The 20432-nt window shown below is 47.9% G+C and overlaps 8 protein-coding genes across 8 annotated transcripts; 4 read left to right on the forward strand and 4 right to left on the reverse strand.

The window, feature by feature from the left end:
• Positions 1 to 71: 71 nt before the first annotated feature.
• G6M90_00g000190 (uncharacterized protein) lies at positions 72 to 1406 on the reverse strand (the record flags this gene model as incomplete). The annotated part of the gene is made up of 1 exon (XM_014687559.1): positions 72 to 1406. One exon carries the CDS (start codon positions 1404 to 1406, stop codon positions 72 to 74), a length of 1335 nt encoding a protein of 444 aa, XP_014543045.1.
• A 433-nt stretch (positions 1407 to 1839) lies between these two features.
• G6M90_00g000200 (uncharacterized protein) lies at positions 1840 to 2013 on the forward strand (the record flags this gene model as incomplete). The annotated part of the gene is made up of 1 exon (XM_066129481.1): positions 1840 to 2013. The coding sequence occupies one exon, from the start codon at positions 1840 to 1842 to the stop codon at positions 2011 to 2013; it is 174 nt and encodes a 57-aa protein (XP_065985738.1).
• Positions 2014 to 3281: 1268 nt separating this feature from the next.
• Positions 3282 to 4335, forward strand: aidA (Quorum-quenching protein AidA; the record flags this gene model as incomplete). Its single annotated transcript, XM_014687558.1, has 3 exons — positions 3282 to 3780; positions 3838 to 3994; positions 4047 to 4335. The coding sequence occupies 3 exons, from the start codon at positions 3282 to 3284 to the stop codon at positions 4333 to 4335; spliced, it is 945 nt and encodes a 314-aa protein (XP_014543044.1).
• Positions 4336 to 4921: 586 nt separating this feature from the next.
• On the reverse strand, positions 4922 to 5242 carry G6M90_00g000220 (uncharacterized protein; the record flags this gene model as incomplete). Its single annotated transcript, XM_014687557.1, has 1 exon — positions 4922 to 5242. One exon carries the CDS (start codon positions 5240 to 5242, stop codon positions 4922 to 4924), a length of 321 nt encoding a protein of 106 aa, XP_014543043.1.
• A 63-nt stretch (positions 5243 to 5305) lies between these two features.
• On the reverse strand, positions 5306 to 5586 carry G6M90_00g000230 (uncharacterized protein; the record flags this gene model as incomplete). Its single annotated transcript, XM_066129482.1, has 2 exons — positions 5306 to 5368; positions 5434 to 5586. 2 exons carry the CDS (start codon positions 5584 to 5586, stop codon positions 5306 to 5308), a joined length of 216 nt encoding a protein of 71 aa, XP_065986068.1.
• Positions 5587 to 6376: 790 nt separating this feature from the next.
• Positions 6377 to 7944, forward strand: G6M90_00g000240 (uncharacterized protein; the record flags this gene model as incomplete). The annotated part of the gene is made up of 6 exons (XM_066129483.1): positions 6377 to 6621; positions 6675 to 6754; positions 7021 to 7263; positions 7326 to 7474; positions 7528 to 7672; positions 7733 to 7944. The coding sequence occupies 6 exons, from the start codon at positions 6377 to 6379 to the stop codon at positions 7942 to 7944; spliced, it is 1074 nt and encodes a 357-aa protein (XP_065985702.1).
• A 2126-nt stretch (positions 7945 to 10070) lies between these two features.
• On the forward strand, positions 10071 to 11210 carry TRI14_0 (Trichothecene biosynthesis protein 14; the record flags this gene model as incomplete). Its single annotated transcript, XM_014687555.1, has 2 exons — positions 10071 to 10222; positions 10283 to 11210. 2 exons carry the CDS (start codon positions 10071 to 10073, stop codon positions 11208 to 11210), a joined length of 1080 nt encoding a protein of 359 aa, XP_014543041.1.
• A 4764-nt stretch (positions 11211 to 15974) lies between these two features.
• Positions 15975 to 17639, reverse strand: G6M90_00g000260 (uncharacterized protein; the record flags this gene model as incomplete). The annotated part of the gene is made up of 2 exons (XM_014687554.1): positions 15975 to 16920; positions 16999 to 17639. The coding sequence occupies 2 exons, from the start codon at positions 17637 to 17639 to the stop codon at positions 15975 to 15977; spliced, it is 1587 nt and encodes a 528-aa protein (XP_014543040.1).
• Positions 17640 to 20432: the final 2793 nt, after the last annotated feature.

Genomic DNA, 20432 nt, shown 5'->3' on the forward strand with positions numbered 1-20432 from the left:
GGTGTTAGCGCTGGAATTAAACATCAAGCTATGTTGCCATTCTTGGCCCATTTACAATCCGATATGCTTGTTCAGTTCTTCCCTACACTATACTTCTTCAACATGCCCTCGACAACGCGAATATTCTCCGCCCAGAACTCCATTTTTTCAGCTCTAGGTTTCTTGCTAGAGCAGTATTCGGGTTGCATAAAAAGAGCAAATCGAAACCATTCCATAAAGTCCTTTGCCCCTTGACTCTCCCAGTAAGCCTTCCATTTAGGAATTGAATCCCAGAAAGCGCTGCGAAGCTGATCCGCTTGCGGATACTCAGCTCCAAAGCCATTTGAAGCTCCCATTCGGAAGAGCATTTCAAGGCATGTGTGAGCCGCAAGAAACGGAGCGCTAGCGCAGAGTTCCCAATCAATTATGGCGTTGATTTGCTTGTGGTCGTCCGCTGATAAAAGCACATTATGAAGACCCATATCAACGTGCAGAGCAACGATTGGACATTCCTCTACTGTTTGAGGAATTTGGTCCAGCATGTTGTCCACGAATTCTTGGATAGAAGCCATGTACTTTTCCTTGTAGTCATCGATGCCATTTGCTCTCCCCAAGCTGGTAACGGCATGTTGAAGCCGGGCTCTAAGCCATTCGCGCACGGATGTGAAGGGCCCCCCGAGACTAAAGTGCCGGTCAGGTCCAACAGAAAGGCTGATGCTGCCGTTATTGTCTAGAGCGATTAGTTCGCCTATCTGGCGAGGCGATGGAAGGGGTAGGTCCCAGCAGGCCTGCCAGGCCAGGGCCATGTTGCGCACGAGGTCGAGTTTGTTCGCATGAGACATGTCGGGATAAACTCGCTCTGCTATAATCCCAGGTACGAACTCCGTTATCTGCCTTCCGAATCCTGTGGCCCGTTGATGTTCTGCCTCACCCGGTATAGAGTAAACAGCTGGCATTGGGATTATACCTGGGCTACTGTTCACGCGAACGAACTTCATGAAGGCGTCCATGGATGCGACATTGCCGTGAAAGCGCAGCTGGACAACAAAGGCAGTACCGGGCTTGTGCATCGGAGTTACTTTATATGAGATGCTGAAACCCCCGTCCGTGAATCTATTAGAGGATGCAACCGTCTCACCTGTTGCAGCCAAAACAGCTTTTTGCATGTTCTCGTCCGTGATCTCGATCTTCTTTGGGGCAGATAGCTTCCCACTTCGTCTATCAACCTCGATCTGATACCTATCGAGAAAGTTTGGCGGATTATGAACAGGCTCGAGCGTCACCGAAAAGGTAAATGTGCTGTCCGTCGTTTGCATCACAGCGTAATCCACGGCCATTCCCTTAGTAGGGCCAAGTATGCCCGAATAGACGTATTTAAGTAGCGCTTCCGCGGCCTTATACTGGTCTAATGCGTCACTGTGAGTCATTTTGCCGAGAAGATACAGGTAGCTGAAAGAGAGAGAAAAAGCTCTATATGTTAAAGCTGCGGGGTAGAAACGTTTGCAACTTCTAGCGCACTTCACAGCTTAGAGCGAAATGGCACAAGTTGCGAAAAACAGTCTGGTATCAAGTAAACGGCGGGTTTTTGCTACTTTTCACCGCCTGTGCACTTTTGCTTTTTCTCTTGATTATTGAAGTGGGGCGTGCAGGCATGGCGCTTCATCATGACATCAATAGTCTCCAATGTGATGTTATCCCTAAATTAGCATCTAGTACGCACATCCGGCTATTCAAAGGCCTCCGGAGGCAGCTGCACAGCGCAGCAGGAGAACGCGCTCTGCGGATTTTAATTCGCCTTATCCTTGTAACGTCTGCTGGAAGTTCTGTCAAAGCAATAACTCCCGCGACGGCAAGACAACCATGGCCGGACAAGGCTCTGGAGACTCCGAGAGCGCGTCTGCTTGCCCAGCCGAAAAGGAGGTAGCCGGCAATAACTGGGCACCACCCTCCGACAGCAAGATGAATACGTCTGAGGAGATGAAAAATGCGTGCGCATCTTCCAGGATAGCGACGAGAAGCATCGGAATTGTGTAGGAGGTTCTACCGCCAAACCTTTGTGCGACACAATCCTGGTGAATGGCTCGGTTAAAACAGGAGATTGTATGGCAAATGCCTCGAGACCATCTGGGGTGAAGGATAATATTCACGAGAAATGCCGAGACGCGGCCGCAAAAGAGGCCGCAGAATACGCGCACAAGTTCTCCAGAGTGATCAGGGGGACGAGACTACAAATACATTAAATCAAGGTCTGTGGCAGTTGCATGACAAACCGTACCCTGAATGCATTCAAAGTGTCGACCCGGACCCAAGGCGATAAAAGGCACAAGAATGGCCTATTAAAGCCCTCGAGGGATCCTACAGACACGTCAACTTACATGTCGCAGCACCTCGTGACTCTTGAGCCGAGGTAAGTTGTATTGAGATGGCGGAGCTGCTTGTCGCCTCTTGTATCTTTTCTTTCTTGTCACTCTTTTAGATCATACTAGTATTACGTTGCTTAGTCGGCCATCAATACACTCGTTTGGACTGATCTCGGTAGCGGGGAGTATTGTCTTTGTTTTTGTTTGCAATGACTTCTTTCCATCTAGCCAAGATGCTGGAGCATAATTAGCGCTTGTGCATACAGCCCCTGATAGACGGACTCTCCGACAACAGATACAACCCGCCAGCTAAGACCTGTCTGGGATGAGAGTGCACCGGTTTCTGACATGGAGAGATATTATTGTCATGATATGGCGTACATGCAGTACAAGAGGGCAGTGCAGCCTGTAGACTAGAGACAGCCGAGAAATCTACATATTGTCTGTAGCGTCACACCTTGCCCTCACTGCATATAGCCTGTCACCCGCACGTTAACACGTATCAGTATTTAGAGGAAGAGGCCGGTCAGGCATTTCTCGTCGCTTAGCCGCGAACGTAAGGCTATAATAGGGCTTAGTATAGCAATTATTAGAATGTTGCTTTTTTTTAGAATACGGCCTTGTATTTAAATATCCTTTATTATAAATATATTTTAAACTACTATTAGGGAGTGCTCTAATTAGTCAGAGCGGCAGTCCATTCCGGGATTTTAGCAATAGCGACCGATTCCGGGGTTAAAGCTGCAAGCGGGTATAGAAGCCGAGCCGTCGTGGCCGGAAGCGGAAGCGGAAGCACAGCCAATAAAGCAGCGTCACATTATTTTAGAGGCCATTAGAAGTGCATAGATGTATTTGTCTGAATATAACAGCATTACCATACTAACCGTAGGTCCATCATCATACAGTCGCTGTTTTCCCACCTCAAATAAAAAAGCAAGCAAGATGCACCAAGACGTAAGCTTTAAGACGAGCGACAACGTTACTTTGCGTGGATGGTTTTACAGGCCCGACAATGCAGACGGCCAATTGGCATGCCTAGTCATGGCACACGGCTTCTCTGCCCTGAAAGAGATGAATCTCGACACGTTTGCTGAGCACTTCATATCCGCCTTGCCCATATGCTGTCTCGTATATGACAACCGTGGCTTTGGCAACAGCGATACTGGGCCCAGCCAGCCCCGACAGGAGATCATTCCTTTGCAACAACACAGCGATTACTCGGATGCTATAACCTACGCGCAATCGCACCATGACGTGGACAATGGCAAGATTGGCATATGGGGCAGTTCGTACAGCGGCGGCCACGTTCTCTGGGTGGCAGCCGTCGACCGTCGGGTCAAGGTCGTTCTGAGTCAAGTTCCATGTGTGAACGGCTGGGATAGTTTCCACCGACTGATTCGACCAGACCTTGTTCCTGGATTGAACCAATTGTTCCAAGATGGTGCGACGAGCAGCCGCCGCCCCCTTTTTTCTGCTGTAAGCTGACTGATGTATACAGACCGGCACAGCAGGGCACAAGGGAAGGCTGCGGGCGTTCTGCCTGTCGTGGAACAAGCTATGCACAAGCCATCTGCCCTACATACTCCGGACAGCTATGCCTACTTTACTGACTGGGAGAAGAGGTGCGGCTGGAAAAATGAGGTGACTATCAAGTCGTACGTGGATACGCTACCTCAAAATCTCAAAGTGCTACACTAACAATTACAGCATCGAGGCGTTCCGCGAGTATAACTCGTCCACCCATATCCACCACATCTCGCCCACGCCTCTGTTGATGACGGTGGCGCAAAACGATGTCCTGACGCCCGCGGACCTTGCGTTGGAGGCCTACTCGCGAGCTTTGGAACCTAAACAACTACACATTATACCAGGGGGCCACTTTGACTGCTACTCTGGCTCCAGTTTTGAAAGGACCAGCCAATATCAGGTGGACTTTTTGAAAAAGCACCTGTGCTCGCAGCCGGACAAGAGGGAGGAGGCAGCACAAGACGCTTGATGCCTACCCTGAATTACAGACGCAAGGTGTAGTAGCGTTAAGAATATAAGTATACTTATTAATAGGATGTTGAATAATTATTATGAGTATGATCGGAGAGGCTGGTAAGGTCAGGGTAAGGCGGGCGATTCTCTTATTAATTTACTTTACCGCTGCTTGTCTGTGTCGTTGCCATAGCCCCCTGGTGCTTTTACCCGACGAGGGGTACGCTGATCTCTTATTTCCCTGCATAAACTTGACACCACCGAAAATCTCCGAAGTCCTGGCAGAAAAAACTCTAGTCCGTTTTTGTCCGTATCCTCACGTTTTCTTTACGCGATGTCTTCGAAGCCTCCCGGATACCACCGGGTTATAGTATGGTAGAAAGTCGGAGTCCATGACACCATCGCCTTGATGATTTTAGGTGACTTAATTACATGGCACTAGTATAAAAAAGCATATACTAGTCTTAGGCTTGAAGTCAAGAGTGGGACTGAAAACACAAAATAACTTGGTGCTCAAGGAAGTAAAGACATAGCTGCTTCTTCAAGTTCCTGCGCTGCCTCGCTTAGCCTACACGATGTCTCGAGGCGTCTTGCCCACAGTACTAATACGTTTGAGAGCTTCCTGACCAGAAGTACGGGGTACCATCATCGTAATACCCCGCAGGCGTCTCGCTGGATTCTCCAGCCTGTCCCTGACTGGCAAGATTATTGCTCATCGCTTCCTTAAGGTGCCTCTTGACCGTTGCTCCCTGAAAACGATCCTTGGATGACGTCGTCCTTCGCCATCCTCGGTAGCCCATGGCCACATCGTCGTTTACAGAATAGACGTGTACGCCGGACCTCGCGTAACCCGTCGCCCAGGAGCTTTCTGGCTGGGGAAACTGTGAGGTGCTTTGCTTCGGTGGGTGTATTCGTTGAAGCATGGTGACCCCCCCTGAAAAGCGTTAGCGGACCCGAGAATGTAATTGCTACTGTAAAGGGCTGCTTTACGCTACAACTATTATATCGCAGGGCTGTGCATCTGCGAAAGGCGCTTTGCCGTTTACATCCTATGGCAATCGTCAGTGAGGATATTCTGCGAATGACACTTTCACCGTCATCTTGGCGGACTCACCAGCTCACCCCTAGTCCAAGCTGCTGCAAATTCTTCAAGAACTCGAATCTCCGCGCTGAGGGTTCCCTGATCCAGGGCCTCGTGAATGTAGTAGATCAGAAGCGGTCTACCATCGGCGGCAAAAGTGGAGATATATCCCCGAGACATGGACATGGTAGGCGCCCAAGTCAATGTTACCCGCGCCACCAGTGGGGGGATGCTTTGTCGAGTAACGACTGGAGATCTCTAGCAAATAAGTTCGGGAAACCTCGGAATTCTGTGTTTGAATGGAAATGATAATAGATGTAGCATACAGTAACATGTGCATGGCTGGTGATTTTTATATTATGTTTCTATCTTTATTAATAGTATGAACGCCGTGCTCCCAGCGCAGTTTAGGCCTCTCACACGGGCGTGAAACAGTGTGTTGGCCAGCAGGCTTGACCTCTACCGCCGAGTTGCTGCTGTAACAGCAATGTTGATATCGATAAGTGACTCCAGGTAATTTCCATGAGTAGCTGGAGAGTGCAAGTTGGCGGCCTTCCGATAGCCGCCACGAGAATTGTAAGCGCCAGCCTTATTCCGGCCTTCGTATCAATCGTTATTGGCCGCATATAGGTGATGCACTGCCTGTTTCAAGACTAGAGGCCGGTTCATCATGATCTAAATTTACCATTTTTAGCGCCGAGCTATTCGATGTTCCCGCCAGCACATGAGCCGCTTCCCGCCAATTGATTCATGTCCCTTCAATGTTCAATGTCATGTGCGGGGCAGCGCCCCTCTTCCCGTGGCTGCGCTACATATGTACACTGTACATGTAGTATTGTGGCCAGGCCGGACTCCGGAGTATTTAGCGTTCCGGGCACACAGTAAATGTCACCAAGTTCTTACTGTACTTATATCAATTGATCCAGCAAACCTTTGTCGTTATTTTGTCTCACACCTACATTGTCGGAAGAACAATATGGAAACTTCCACATCGCTGCAAGGGCAGCTCGATATTTTCCTCTACACTGGCGTTGAAGGGCAGTTCGAAGATTTGACAAAATATAAACAAAATGGACTGCATCCAATCACTCTCGGCGACGTCCTTCCCAAGCCGTCCACTTGTGTTCGCGACGTGAACAAGGCGCCCAGATATCGGATCATGCTGAAGCTCGGATTTGGCGCATTTGCTACAGTCTGGCTGGCTCGCGACCTTGTCGAGAAGTAAGTGTGACGCCGAAACTGCGTGATTTTGAGAAATTGACTTCTCCCTGTAGACGTTATGTTGCTGTCAAGGTCGGACTTGGGTCAGATATACCCCGTTTGAACAGAGAAACCGAGATTCTGACCCAGCTTTGTAAAGCTGGGCCAGGAAAACATGGGCATCAGAGAGTGATTGAATTATTTGACGTATTTATTATGAAAGGACCGAATGGGTTCCACGAGTGTTTGGTGACCGAGGTGATCTCTCCACTGAGTGATCCAGATGCCAGGCAACAATGTTCATCTGCAGCCATTCGACAAATTATAGAAGGGTTTGCATTCCTACACGGGGAAGGCATAGTACACGGAGGTAAAGTCGGTAGTGTACACTAAAAATGGCTAAGCAGCTAACGTATACAGATCCCCATATCGCCAACTTTGGGATTGCTCTCCCGCAGCTAGAACAATTCAAGGAAGACGATATCACCGAATACTTTGCTAACCCCGAAATTATTCCAGTCGTTCCACGCGATCCAACATTCCCATTGGACTCAGTACCACCATATATCGTTCAATCTGTATCAATCGCAGACTTTTTACAAGGCATGAAGGCATTTCCCGCTAGCTCGGCAATGAGTATCAAGATTCTGGACTTTGGAAGAGGTACGTGGATATTGGGAATATTTCTATACCACGCTAATAGTATTATGGCTTTATCTACATAGCCTACATGCTAAGCAAGACTATCCCGAGCTTGCCAGGTGCAGCTCCTACGGCGATTCGGCCCCCAGAGGTTGTACTTCACGAACTGAGCCATGGCCGAATCGGCTGTACTTGGAGCGAAGCGGCTGATATTTGGGCCGTCGGATGCACGGTAGGTCATGCTTGCTAAGCTTTTCAAGGCATACGGTTGATATTTATGTAAAGTTATACCATGTCAAATCGGGCCACGAGCTTATTTCGACGTGGGGTTCTCTGAAAGACTATCTTTTCCGTGCCATTCAATTTGGTGGACCTCCCCCAGAAACTTGGCCTCAACCTTGGAACAAGCAGGATCGAAAACATGAAAATTGTTGGTTTTTCTGCCATTTCTCATTTGGGTTGATCGGTAGCCGCGATACTGACATTTTAGCACCGCTCATCTACGACCGAGTTAAGGTGTGGGGGGCGCGTGAGGCGACTCGCAACTCGCGTAGGGGCCCCAATGATGAAGAAAGATCGGATTTCCTCAACCTCATTAAGAAGATGATTTTAACAAATCCCGATGAACGGAGCTTGATGGCAGTGCTGTTGACGGACCCATTTATGAGAGCGGTTAGGAGGAAGGAAGACGAAAGTATATAAATTAATCTGTATGCCCTGATCGGCTGTCACAAGGACGTATATTGGGCCAAGGTTGTTATAGGCCCAACAAAACGAGTATTGGTGATGAATTGCAGCCTCCAATGCTTATATGAAGTGTTCTTTATCCTCGATGACGTAGCCGTTCTTTAGGTGGCCGCTCAAATCACAGAGGTATTGATCGAGCCCGATCCCAGTAATTTATCCTCGTCGCACATGGCAGCCATGATATCCAACAATTATTCGGATGAGGTTGGCGCACTTTAAGCACCTCCAGTACTTCTGCCTTTTCTACCAACTCCTTGTCAAGAAGATGCACGATTTTGTGCTTTGCAAAGATATTATACAGAACTCGCCTAGGCCGTTGGACGGAAATGTCTAATGGGAGCTCCTCTGGAGCCCTAGCGAGGTCGAGGTCTCGAGGCTACCGGGGATGATTTCCTCGTAAGGAAGGCGAACAAGGGAGCAGCTGGCTTTCTGCAAGGCGATATTTGCCTTTCGTTTAATTAACTGGCCGTAGTATATCATGTCGTTTTACGCAGCCCCAAATATGGGATATTAAAAGTCTACGGTGTCCTGAGCCGGGTTTGTACCACGGTTACTACGTACCTGCCGACGCCGCGTCGGACTTCAGTACTTTTCTGACATGTATGCCACGGCTCTCCCTGGTTCCATGTTCAAGTAAAGCTTGCCTCCTGGAAGCCGCCGCGTACTCCAATCCTCTCAGTCTCGTTTTGAGTGTCTTGTCCATGCTTGTCCGCGGCCCACAGGACGGGTACTGCTATGTTTACCCTCGCGATAGTGTTGCAACCTTTTGAGTGGAAGACGTCACCAGACCTCCGCTTGCGTCGTGGATTGCGCCCATACGAATCTGCTCCGGTGTACTTTATCTGTATAGCCTCGTTCTACGTTTGCATTAACGTCAAGGATCTGGGTAGGTGCTATAAGTAACACTATATTTGAATAAATAAGTGACTTAATCTTAGCATCATATTGCCGATCCACCTCTATCCCTCCCTTGCCTGGAACGACGCCGTGATCAACTGGTCGCCTACATTCAACGCTATCGCGACTTAACTAAGGTGCATATAACTGGCTATTGTTTTCGGTTGCTAATGGACCTGGCTTAAACGATATTAACTACATTACCAGCGTGTCCAGCCCGACTCTTTCCCTATTGTGAGTAGTCAAGATGCTCGGCCACATTCGGACTGCGTACATGATCCTGGTGGCTGAGATCACCAAGAATGTCACAGCTTAGCGAGCTGGGCCTTGCGTTCGGCATGTAGTATCGCAATCAACAGCCTCTCTATTAAAGAGCCGAGCAATTTTGTGTATGTATGTGACTAAAGTTTCCCATTTGCGCGCAAGGCCTCGCCCTGGGCGGCAATATTCCCATCTTTTGCCACCTTGGCGCGGCTGTTCCTGCCAAATTCGACAAGATATACGACGCCGTCAGCTCGCTTGAGAGTTGTGCATACGGCATATAGAAATACGGCGACTAGGATTAATAACCCTAGACATATTTTAACCTTGAACAATATCTTTCATAGAACATGTCTTGCTGGCAAAGTGCTATAGCATAGTGTAGCTGTACTTAATCTTAGCATTTAATGCGTGTTGCGCAATCGTAAGATTGTCCTCAAAAGAGGAAGTTGATAAGAAATACACGTATCATATTCTAGCGACAGCTTACGCAGCCTATGGAGCATTCGTGAGCTATGGATATAGGGAGCGCCCGGCCTGATTGGCAAAAGCGTTTACATTGCTAATGAGGTTACATGGCACAGGGTTGACCCCCGGTCTTAGTCCGTAGGCATAATCCCCACAGCCGTTCACTCAATCTGAAACTGCACCATGCACGTGGTCTTCTAGAACTCAAACTATTGCTCGGCAGCTATGAACGGCATGGTTTAGGGGTGATCCGGTTCTTGGCTCCCACTCGGCTTTAACGGCTATTCCGGTAATGAGGCTCATAAATACTAACTGCCGATACTAGTATTCAGCTTCGCCTATATATGATCAAGTCTGCCTGCTCCTCGCTTTGGAATCGAATTCTTCACCAAGCACGAAGAATATCATCAACAGTTTCAGCATAACAGCTCTGCTTACTATTCCAATTATTCAAGATGCGCAGCAATACTCTCCTTCCTTCACTGGCGGTTCTGGGGGCTGGTGCCTTCGCTTGGCCTACTACGGGCGGCGATGTTACGATTAAATCTTTCCAGCTCTATCCGGAAAACGCTGACTACTACGCCAAGCTTGATCGCGTCTACATCAGGTATGATGGGATAAAGACTCTTGGACGGCTTGCTATGCATAGTGTAACTAATTGATGCAGTGTGTTATATAACTCCTCAGTGGCAGTATGGGATCCAACAAACAATGTTATTGAGAGCATTATTGAATTTCCAGAAACAAACAAAACGGAATATCATGCAAGCGGTATAGAAGTCGAGGCCAAGACCGGGCTCTTGTCAGCTATTATCAACCCTGGTGCTGCGTTTGACACGTCGGGCGCGGATATTTCCGGGGATAGCTTCCTTTACAAGATCGATATGAAAACAAAGAAATGGCTGTGGCGCAAAAACGTTAGCAAACCGACCGAGGGACGCTACGGCGGCTGCCAGGAAGCTATACATGACCGCCACCACAACACTTTTGTTCTTTGCACTTATCCAGGTGCGATTATTAAAGTTAGCGCCGACGGAAAGACAGCTACCTCTTGGTACGAGAGCAATTATATGAAGCCTGGTGAGACGCCCCAAAGGCCAGGCCTTACTGGCGGTGTATCCAAGGACGATTTCCTGCTCGCAGTTGACGATGAGTCACACAAGCTGCTGCGCTTCGATATGCGCGAGGAAAAGGGTAACCCTGTTGTAGTTCCAATTGGGAAAAACAACGAGGATGTGGGTCTGGGACTCGACGGCGCCTACCTGCCTCCCAAGTATGATGGTCAAGTTCTCCTGGTTACTTCTGAGTCTAAGGAAATTAATGTCATCATATCCAACGACAATTGGAAAACCGCCGAGAAAGCTGGAGTTATTAAGAACACTTACTTCGACAACCCAGAGAATAACCGGGGATTCTCAGTATCGACTGTCCAGATCGGCGAGGGCGATGATGCTCCTATCTACTCCATCAACGAGTACTTTTTGGATGCCCAGGACGCCAGCAAACCTACAGTCCCAGGCACCCTCGCCAAGGACCGATCCGAATTTCCCCTCCAGGATATTACCAAAGCTGTTGACGACATTGTTTGGTCCTAGTAGGCTAGCAAAGCAACTAGTTATGACCTTTCTCTTCAATTCAAACATGACACTTCCCATATTTAGCTATTAAAAAGGCTTCAAATCCATTATTAGATAGATTGAATCAAACTACCAAGTATACCTTAAATGCGATATCAAGCTGCTAGTCGTGAAAATAATTGACTAGGCCCTTTTTGATCTTAATCAAGATAGACACTGGCTGCAGGTGAGTTTTGTAGGTTATGTAAGATGGACTTATTTTATATTGGCTGCTTCGTAACAATTATATAGCCACGAGTCCGCTTTGCTCGTTCGTTTTACACAATGAAGAAACTCAATTATTTTAATACACATGATATTATATAATCTATAACCCTTGAAGTATCTGTATAGTACTTTTTACCTATTTACTACATATGATCCCTAGTACCGGACAGTTATGCTGTCACGAGCTAACATCATCACGGCGACACCACGCAGGCTAATTGCCTTGCTGCCACAGCTGGCGCTAGTAACGATGACGCCGTCGGTTATTGCCATTGAGATAAAACCACTCCTACCATCGATAACAAGAGATCCAAAACGCCAATTGGCATCGCAGAATACCTAATAATATTCTTCCAACAAGCTCTGATAACACCTTCCTAACCTTAGTTTTCGTATAGGGTAACTTTAAGTCTTCTGGCATGCTCGTAAGTTCTGAGGTAGTTAGAGCCTTAAAGTGATAGCAGGGCGAACCTTCACTGCTCGAGTGCAGTTTTGTATTTCTTTTTCCAGCTCGGAACCAGAGAATTTGCCCCGCAAAGTTCACCATCACCCGACTCTCTAATAGACTTTTCCTGGAAACAGATTGTGTAACTCGAATTCTGTGAGAGCAGTTGATTGTGGCTCGATGCGTCGGCCGAGGAACTCGGCGACTCAGCTGAAGTCAAGGGGTCATGTCCGCGCGGCATTAAATCTCTCGGCCAGGGTGAGCTCCTTGGCATTGACTGCATATGTGGCCAATAAGGGAAATTAGGATCCGTGACTTCTAACCTCGCAGCTTAAACAGAGAGCTGTTCAGACTCACATTTAAGACGAGTGCGATGAGCCTACGGGTGCTAATTTGGAGAGGGCAGGATCTTCAAGGCCAGTCAACAAGCTACCCAGCACTCTTCGACCAATATTATACACGCATAGCCGCTGAGGGTCTATCTGCCGAGTAATACTGACCAGCCTTAGTGACTCCAAGGTCGCGGCTGGCAAGGTTTACGGAAGGATGGTACAGCTCGCGTATACCCGATGGGGGCTAGAAACGTGAACTGTAGCTGCGCTTGTGCCTATGGAAGCACCAGACTTGTGTATAGTCCGTTACTAACCACACTGAAAGGCTTAAAGGGATGGGCTATTACTGCTCTGCCCGAGATTTCAAGCTTGGACGAGATGCTCGATACCGAAACACTATCGATGACTTAGAATGATGTTGAGCAAACGTTGTTAAGGCCAATGAACAGGGAGTCTATAAGTATGCAGAACTTGAACTTGGGAAGGCTTCTGTTTATCTAAACATGCTCGCACTTGCATCCTCTTTAGTACTACTGCGCTTGGCGATGCTCTGAGCCGCCCGTCGACTAACAAGTGTCGCGTCTGGACATGATGTTTAATGCGGTTGACCTCAAATTTTAATGTAGAGTATAGCGGTATAGAATGTTAATAGAAGGATGCAGTCGAACAAGCGAACAGCTGCGACGAGGAAACCGAGGTGTCTCAGCCAAACTTTGTGCACCAGAGGCTGCGCGTATGACGAGGAGAACAAACCAGACTCAACTGCATATGGGCACATAACAATATAACCCTCGTCCTGAATAACTCTTCACACGGTACTCTAAGTCCTATTAGTGGGGACTGCTGTGCTATTGACCCAATTTTGCCTGCGTCAGCTGCGGCCAGTGGTTCTTCACGGCATAGAGCGGAACTGCTCTAGTAAAGATGGGGCTCTTCTCAAAGCAAACGATTTCGACCAGGAGGAGAATAACTTGAGACAGCACACCCATGCTCATCGAAATCCCAAGTTTTATAGTTACATTAATGACTACCAAAAGGGCAAAGGTTGATGAAAAGGACGCTTATAGCCAGGCAAGTTCTGGATCCAAGCGTTCTCATGCACAAGAATATTGAAAACAAAGTTGAGATGCACATATATGCAGACCAGTGCTATAACACGAGTGTCGAGCAATTGTGCGCCCTTGACATGGTCAGAAAACTCTGTCCAGGCATCTTCACTCTACTGACTCAAGCAGCATGAAGAAACCCCAGTAGCCTTTGAAACCCACCCATGGCTCTCCTTATCGCCGGTATCCTCTTGGGGGGATCCCAGGTCGCTACGTAGGTTTGAATGACCTGCATCCCAGCGACTGGTTCGAGATATCGCTGTATAGAATAGAGCACGGAGTAGATACACAGTCCAGCCCCTGAATTATTCATCATGCGTGACCTGACAAGGTAGCTCATAGCAGGGGGTAATACACTAATTATGGCTTGTATATTATAGGAAATTAGGAAATAAGAGAGGGTCTATATAACCCCCCCTGCCAGGTCACGCATATAGAATAATGCAAGGGTTGGACTGTAAGTGTGCCGTCTTGTGAAATGGGCATTAGTAAGCTCGGTGTTGATGAACGCTGGACCGCGGACAGATGGACGGGAAGATAGTCGAAGAACGATAAAGCGAACTAGGGTATTTTAATGTTGAATGCTGGAAATACCAAGGTGACCAGCGCCGGGTGGCCAGAATGCTCGGGTGCCTCCTCGACCGTGCCGAAGCCCGACAAGTTTTATATACAATACTAATGGATATATTTTTGGATGTGGTATCTTAGGCTTGTTGCTCGGGACCTGGGGAAAACGAAGGCGGCAAGGATTGATACTACAGCTGCCGACGGCTTGAGCTGCACAACTGACGGGTTCTGCACTTCCTGTTGCCAGTGACGCGATGCGTCCTTGGAGGTTTGTAAACATAAATTACGGAGCAATTCAAGTAGCGATTACATTCAGATACATGGGTGCCTCGGTATGTATTGTCCAGGATAACTACCGGGCCCGAAAATATCTTGAATGCCACATGTCTGCACACCAGCAACAGGCCACCACGTCCACCCATGGTTGGTTTCGAGGTCGCCGAGCATAAGAGTGAATACCAAGTGCATAGGACGAACCTGGGTATAGCATGAGATCTTACCGGGCTATATCTCCCTTCATAAAATCGATCCTTTCCCGCGCCGTTTCATAATTGCGTCGACTAGACGGTTGCTAATTTGCATGCATGGCTAGGCTACCAGACACCGGACCCAAATGACAAGTCTCTATGTCGCTATTTCAGGACATCAGTGCCGCCACGGTGTTGACAACGATGATCCGCCTGCAAACTCGACGCTCATGGATGCTAGTATACCTTGCATTGACATTCATGACATTCATTGGTGCCGATTCGAAGGAGAGGAGAACGGCAAATCCCCCGCCGAGAATAATCCCCTTACCTAGTTCCAGCCGGGAGCCAGCTTCGTATACGACATTACGAAAACTGCTATAAGCCCAGAAAGATCAATCCCACTTCCGGAGTCATATATCTGAACTCCCAGGTTGTTCACGATGGACTGCAATACAGACGATCAAATTCGAGTCCAATCCGTGGGTGCACGATGCCATATAGTTTTTGTCTGACTCGATGGTCCTGCTTGCAGCTATGAATGCCCCCTAGCTGCGAACATATCGGAACACGAACGCCTTTGTCGCCAGCTTTCTGAGTAGAATCATAAACACGTAAGAGATTGGATGCGTAAAGTACTTGCCGTATTAATAACATCAGGCTAGTGCCAAGATGGCTATCGCGTTGCACCATTGAGTCGTGGGGGGGAAAGATCCAACAACAGCGCCCCTTAGCCGAATACCCTTTATATACAGCTTATACAGGTGCCATGTTGGCTCTGGTACTGAAGCCTCCTGAATATATAACAAAGCAAAGAATTGAGAATGCGTGAATGGCTCCGGGGACGATAAATCCACGCGGGATGAAAAGATAGGTGTCCGGAAGCAGTCCGACACATGTGTGATGGACGGGAGAATGGTCGGAAGACATAGTTGATGTGCTGACTGAAAGCTTACACATTATTTACTGTCTCGCAACTATTCTGCTTATCAGGTTGGGCAGAAACAAGCCTTGTAGAGCCAGTCAAAATGGATGATCTGCAGATATACAAAATGGACACAGGATTATACCAAATACATGCTAGGGTGATGTGAGACCGTGTGACTTTGCCATATTATCCCCTGTCAACTTGCTCTGTTAGGGGTGACCCAGGCGTAAAAGAAACTTTCTATGTAACTCACCCCACGCTTGATCGTGAATACGCGAAGGTCCAAAGAATTCAAGCCATATCGTCTACCCCTCATTGCAAGTAATTCATCTTGGCACATTTGCCAGAAATGTCGCAAATTCTAGAATGTTGAAGTTTTATGGGTTCCACGGGTTGGTGCAAAAAAAGTAGGGGGATAATGGCTGGGTGAAATTGTTTTAGATCGGCTTGTAGAGCGCAGGTTGCGGGGGCGTTAATATTAATTGATTAGTACTAAGTGGTTATATCGAGAAATACTATAACGACAAATCTCATCTCATTCCTTTAACTTTACTGTGCTACCAAGCCACGCCTTGGGGAAATAATAAGAAACATGGAACCTGGACGTCTTTAGTAGGCATACCGCAGACGTCATTAGCCGAGTTATCAGTAAATTTCAACAACAGAATGCTTATTTTCCAGTTAATGATCCGCTGATGCTCCCATTTGATACGTAAACAGCTGAGTTTCGTCTCTTTCTCACAGATGTTGATGGCGGAGCCCTTTGCGAAGCCTCGGAACTTTCCTCTTCCGCACTTTTTATTTGCGCCTGGGTTAAGACATATCCGTGATAAACCAACTCCAACGGTGCCGAGCCTGTCTCGTCTTGTCCCTGAGGATAAGCAGCAAGAAAAGTCGGCCATACAACTCTGGCCACGTCATTATTACTTAGTACGCTTAGCTTGGGGCTATCTCTGAGCGTGTTTGCCTGACGGTTTTCCATGTTTTTCTGGTGCTGCGGCGTTTGCTTAGCCGGGCCAGGCTTAGCAGTGGAGGTAGATGTAGACTTGGAAGTCAGCAAAGGGAGGACTTGCCATTCGTCAGGCACCTCAAAATGAAAGTCTGGCTGGATTCTTTCCTCCACAAGCTGCATCAGTGCCCAGGTAGCGGAGGCTCGTTCACAAATATGCTTAAGCCCTGATTCAAATGGCTGTTTATTTTGAAGCCAGTGGCAAACTGCGTCTGATACCTCTTTAACAGCTTTGTTGATGCTTTCATCCTGATTTTGTTTTTGTCTCTCTGGCAGCGCTTTGAGAAGAACAGCACGGATACAAGCAGCTTGCTCTGGGTTCTGCGCCGCAGTAAGATGTAGCACCCCATCAAGCTCGCGGCTTTGAGTGATGTGCGTCTGCCTGAAAACGTGGGTAGTGAGTGCCTTGGCATATGCTATAAGGCCTGCTGCAACTCTCATCCCCTTGGCGTTATTTGTATTGGATGCTGGGAGTGGCAGGCTAGGGGGGTTTAAAGCAAACGCTTGCGAGTTACTCCGCACAAGGACACTTGGTTCGATATTTTGGCCCAATGTCTTCTGGAAGAAGTCCCAGGCGCCGTTAAACGTGTCTGCAAGGGCCTCGCGGCTACGCGAAGCGTGTCAGTACTCCAGGATGTTATTAGATCCAGTACCCGGAAAGAGAAGTGATGATTATTATACAAACATTTGGGCTTTCTTCTCTCCCAGAGGGCTTAGCTGGACCAGGAAGGTTCGGAATATTGTAAGAGACTCCTTTGCGTCAGAAAGCTCTTTGGTCCTGGCCAATAACTCCTTATGCATTTTCTGCACTTCTCCTTGGAGCTTAATCTTGGCCTTTCCTGCGCGATCAAGGGCGTCGTTTTGCTCTTTACTTATAGTGCCGAGTCGAGTGACTTCTGTTTCATTTGTCTTTGTTTTTTCGACTAGTCGTAGAATAGTCGCCTCTTGTTCTTTCATCTGCTCACACAATGTCTTTTTAGCAGTGCGCTCGGCGCCCAGTGATTTTTCTGCTGCTTTTCTGCTTAGCAACTCTTGATTTCGTTGGTCCTCTTTTTCCTTTAGCTGTGTCGTCAGGCCCTCCCTCTCAGTCTTCCATATATCCCGTCGCCGTATAAAATCGTCCAAGTTCTTGTCATTCGTGGTGCGAAGATCGATGACTTCTTGTCTTAGTTCCTCATTGTCTTGGTCGAGTCTCTGTAGTTGTTTGAACTTTTCGCTCGAAGAATACTTGCCCATGAACGCAAAAAGCTCCTGGATGCCATCACCGTTTGATCCATTTGGCGAAGATGTACTTTTAGCGGGTTTTTGAGGATTCTTGTCGTCCATATGAGCAACGAGACTAAAATCGTGGTTGTGATGGCGACGAAGTTGGGGTTAGAGGCAAGCGGAAGACGTTAGGCAGCAAGAACAAGATGAAAGAAGAGCCCAACGCAGAGGTTACACGATACGTACTCCTCCCAGACGGCAGTCACGGAACAAAAACGGGCCTGCTGAACTGCATTTCGGTGTGAATGCATGAAACTGTTGGTTGGCTGGTTGGTGTAACACCAGCACTCCAACCAGACGACTATCCAATGCCGCTGATGCTATCACTGCTGGGATTGCTGTCCTTTCTACATTGCTGCCGAGCCACACGATTGTGACGTGTCAACTACATCGCGGTTTGCTCAATAGACTATACATATTACTGGTACATGTACACATCACCTACCCTACAGACTACAGCAATTCAAAACTGATATGTCAAACTGCCTTTATGCAAAATGGCAGGCAAAGAATGCAGGGGATAGGCAGTGATTAATTTGAATCCACCGAATTCAAGAACGTCGGCCGCCGGCAACGTAGAACGCTGTTGAGGCCGGCCCGTTCTGCTGTGTAGTACATGTGCACTGTCGAATTCCACCATTCCTCTCATCAACTCTAGATTTTCCATACCGGTTAATCAATTTGCGAGATGCGGAGATAGCGGGGCCTTGATTCAACCATATCTTCTCATTGCCTCACCAAAGATGATGGCCTTGCTAGTGATCAACAAGGCCCTCGTCAGGCAAAATAGCTTCTGCTATCAACGAGACCACTGAGATGGCCTGAATTTTCATGAAGGCTTCCAGTCGAGCTCGCGGCCAGCTTGTCCCAAAGACCAGCACTTACACGTCGCAGCATCGCCCCGATTGATGCGTCGGAGGCTATACTCCTTGGTTCAAGGTTGAACCCGAGGCTGCTACGCATAAAGAGCGGTTCTTGTGGCACCACGTCAAGGTGGCTACGCATGCTCTCCCCGTCCAACGTGGCTACATCTGTATCATTTATCACGGTTCGTCCGCCCCGAATATCAATCCTCTGCATCATGGCCATCATAAAGCACGTTTTACCGCTGCCAGATAATCCAAAAACTGCTAATTTTTCGTCAGCGGCAACATCGCGACCAACATCTTTTAGTACGGCTTTGGATCTTGGTCTAAAAGTATTGTAGCAGACCATGTTCCCCCTACCTGCACTGCAAACACTTGATGAAGAATCCAGCCTGTGAGAAATTTACGTCAGTGTGTGCCGCCGTGAGGCGCTGTACTTGAACCCTGCCGCTTTGTAGCCACGAATTTGAAGGCGCTGGTGATTTACCCAAGTGTGATGGAGCCTCCTTCACAAACTGCTGTACCCTTGCCACCGCTCCGACCACAGTCTCCAATTTCATCCAAGACTGAATTGTTTCAATTAAGATGTCGTTGAATTGAAGTCTTGAGACTAATGAGACTCGCAGCGCTCCGGGTCCGAGGCCGTTATCGGTCAGAGACAACGCCATGGCGATTCGCGACAAGGGTGACTGCTAAAGCTCCTGCCACGAGATCTACTACCAGTGTTAAACATTCGTGGATACAGATGGCCGTTGTGGTTAGTTTAAGATGGCTACCGGGCGGATGTTGAAGGCCATGTCCCAACCGAACCCCCGGATTCTTGCAATGCCGCTGATTGTTGTCTGTGAAGTAAGAGAGCATCAGGGGTTTTGATTCGATTTCCAACGTTCGAAGCTGCCTGGATATTCGGAAGTAATACCGCTGAACATCAAACAGAACTCTACAAAGGACTGGAACTGCAGCTGCTATGTGTTTTCTCAAGGCATACAAGACAACGAGCTGAACCAGGCATCTAGCAAAGCCTGAAGTCAAGCACATTGTTAGTGAGTATCCTTGCTCTGCGGGCTAGAAATAAGGAAGCGTCCATACTCGATGTATATTGAAGAGGTTAGGACGGTAAAGTCGTATCAATGAAACTCATATATTAGCTGAATCTGTAGCAGCACTGTGTCAATCGGAGCCCAAGCATTCTTCTCAGGCAGGAAGTTGGAAACATGTACTCATTTTGTGGGTGTAAGATCTGACTCGAGGAAGAAGTAAAACAGTGCACTACGAGTTGTTCGCAGTAATATTAGCGGATAAATAACACGGGAGTGTGACTGGGTGACTGCCATATATACCTGACAACTGCGTGCAGCAGATCCTTGTACAGTTTGATCGCAGTGTGCCTGACTATATAAATGATAAAGAAACTTAGAACTCAGAAGGTCAGATACTATGTGCAATACTAAAAATAAGACCACGCCTTTACGTTAGGTTCAACTTACCAGTATCAAGGGAAAGTCGTATTAGAGCAAGAGCCACCAATAGGAAGTACATAGATCTCGAGGTATGACCCTAGCTGTGTGTTTGTTCTGTACTCGCCAAAGTCCATTGATCTACCCACAATGCTGTCTGGTTGTTTATATAGTGGCTGGGTCATGACTTACGGGTGCTCAAAGCATGGACTTACTGGAATAGGAGCTTAAGATGGTGCCAATGATAGCACTTGAGTAGACCGCGCCCGTACTAACAATGAGATCCTGCCTACCATTTCCCTCATAGTGATTTGACATCAATGATGTATTTTAATAGTGGAAGTTATATGTGGAGGTACTTGACCCGCCTAGGACTTGGGCCTGCGGTGTGATCAAAGACCGACATGGACCAGACTGCGCTGTGTTTAGTTGCCCCAGGTGCCATTCAATAATGATTATAGCTAACGTCCATGGTTCCTATCGAAGACGATTGAACCGCCCAATTGTGGGGTCTGTTCGGTAGATCGGCC

Source organism: Metarhizium brunneum, chromosome 1 (assembly GCF_013426205.1).
Source record: "Metarhizium brunneum chromosome 1, complete sequence".
Taxonomy (NCBI): Eukaryota; Fungi; Ascomycota; class Sordariomycetes; order Hypocreales; family Clavicipitaceae; genus Metarhizium; species Metarhizium brunneum.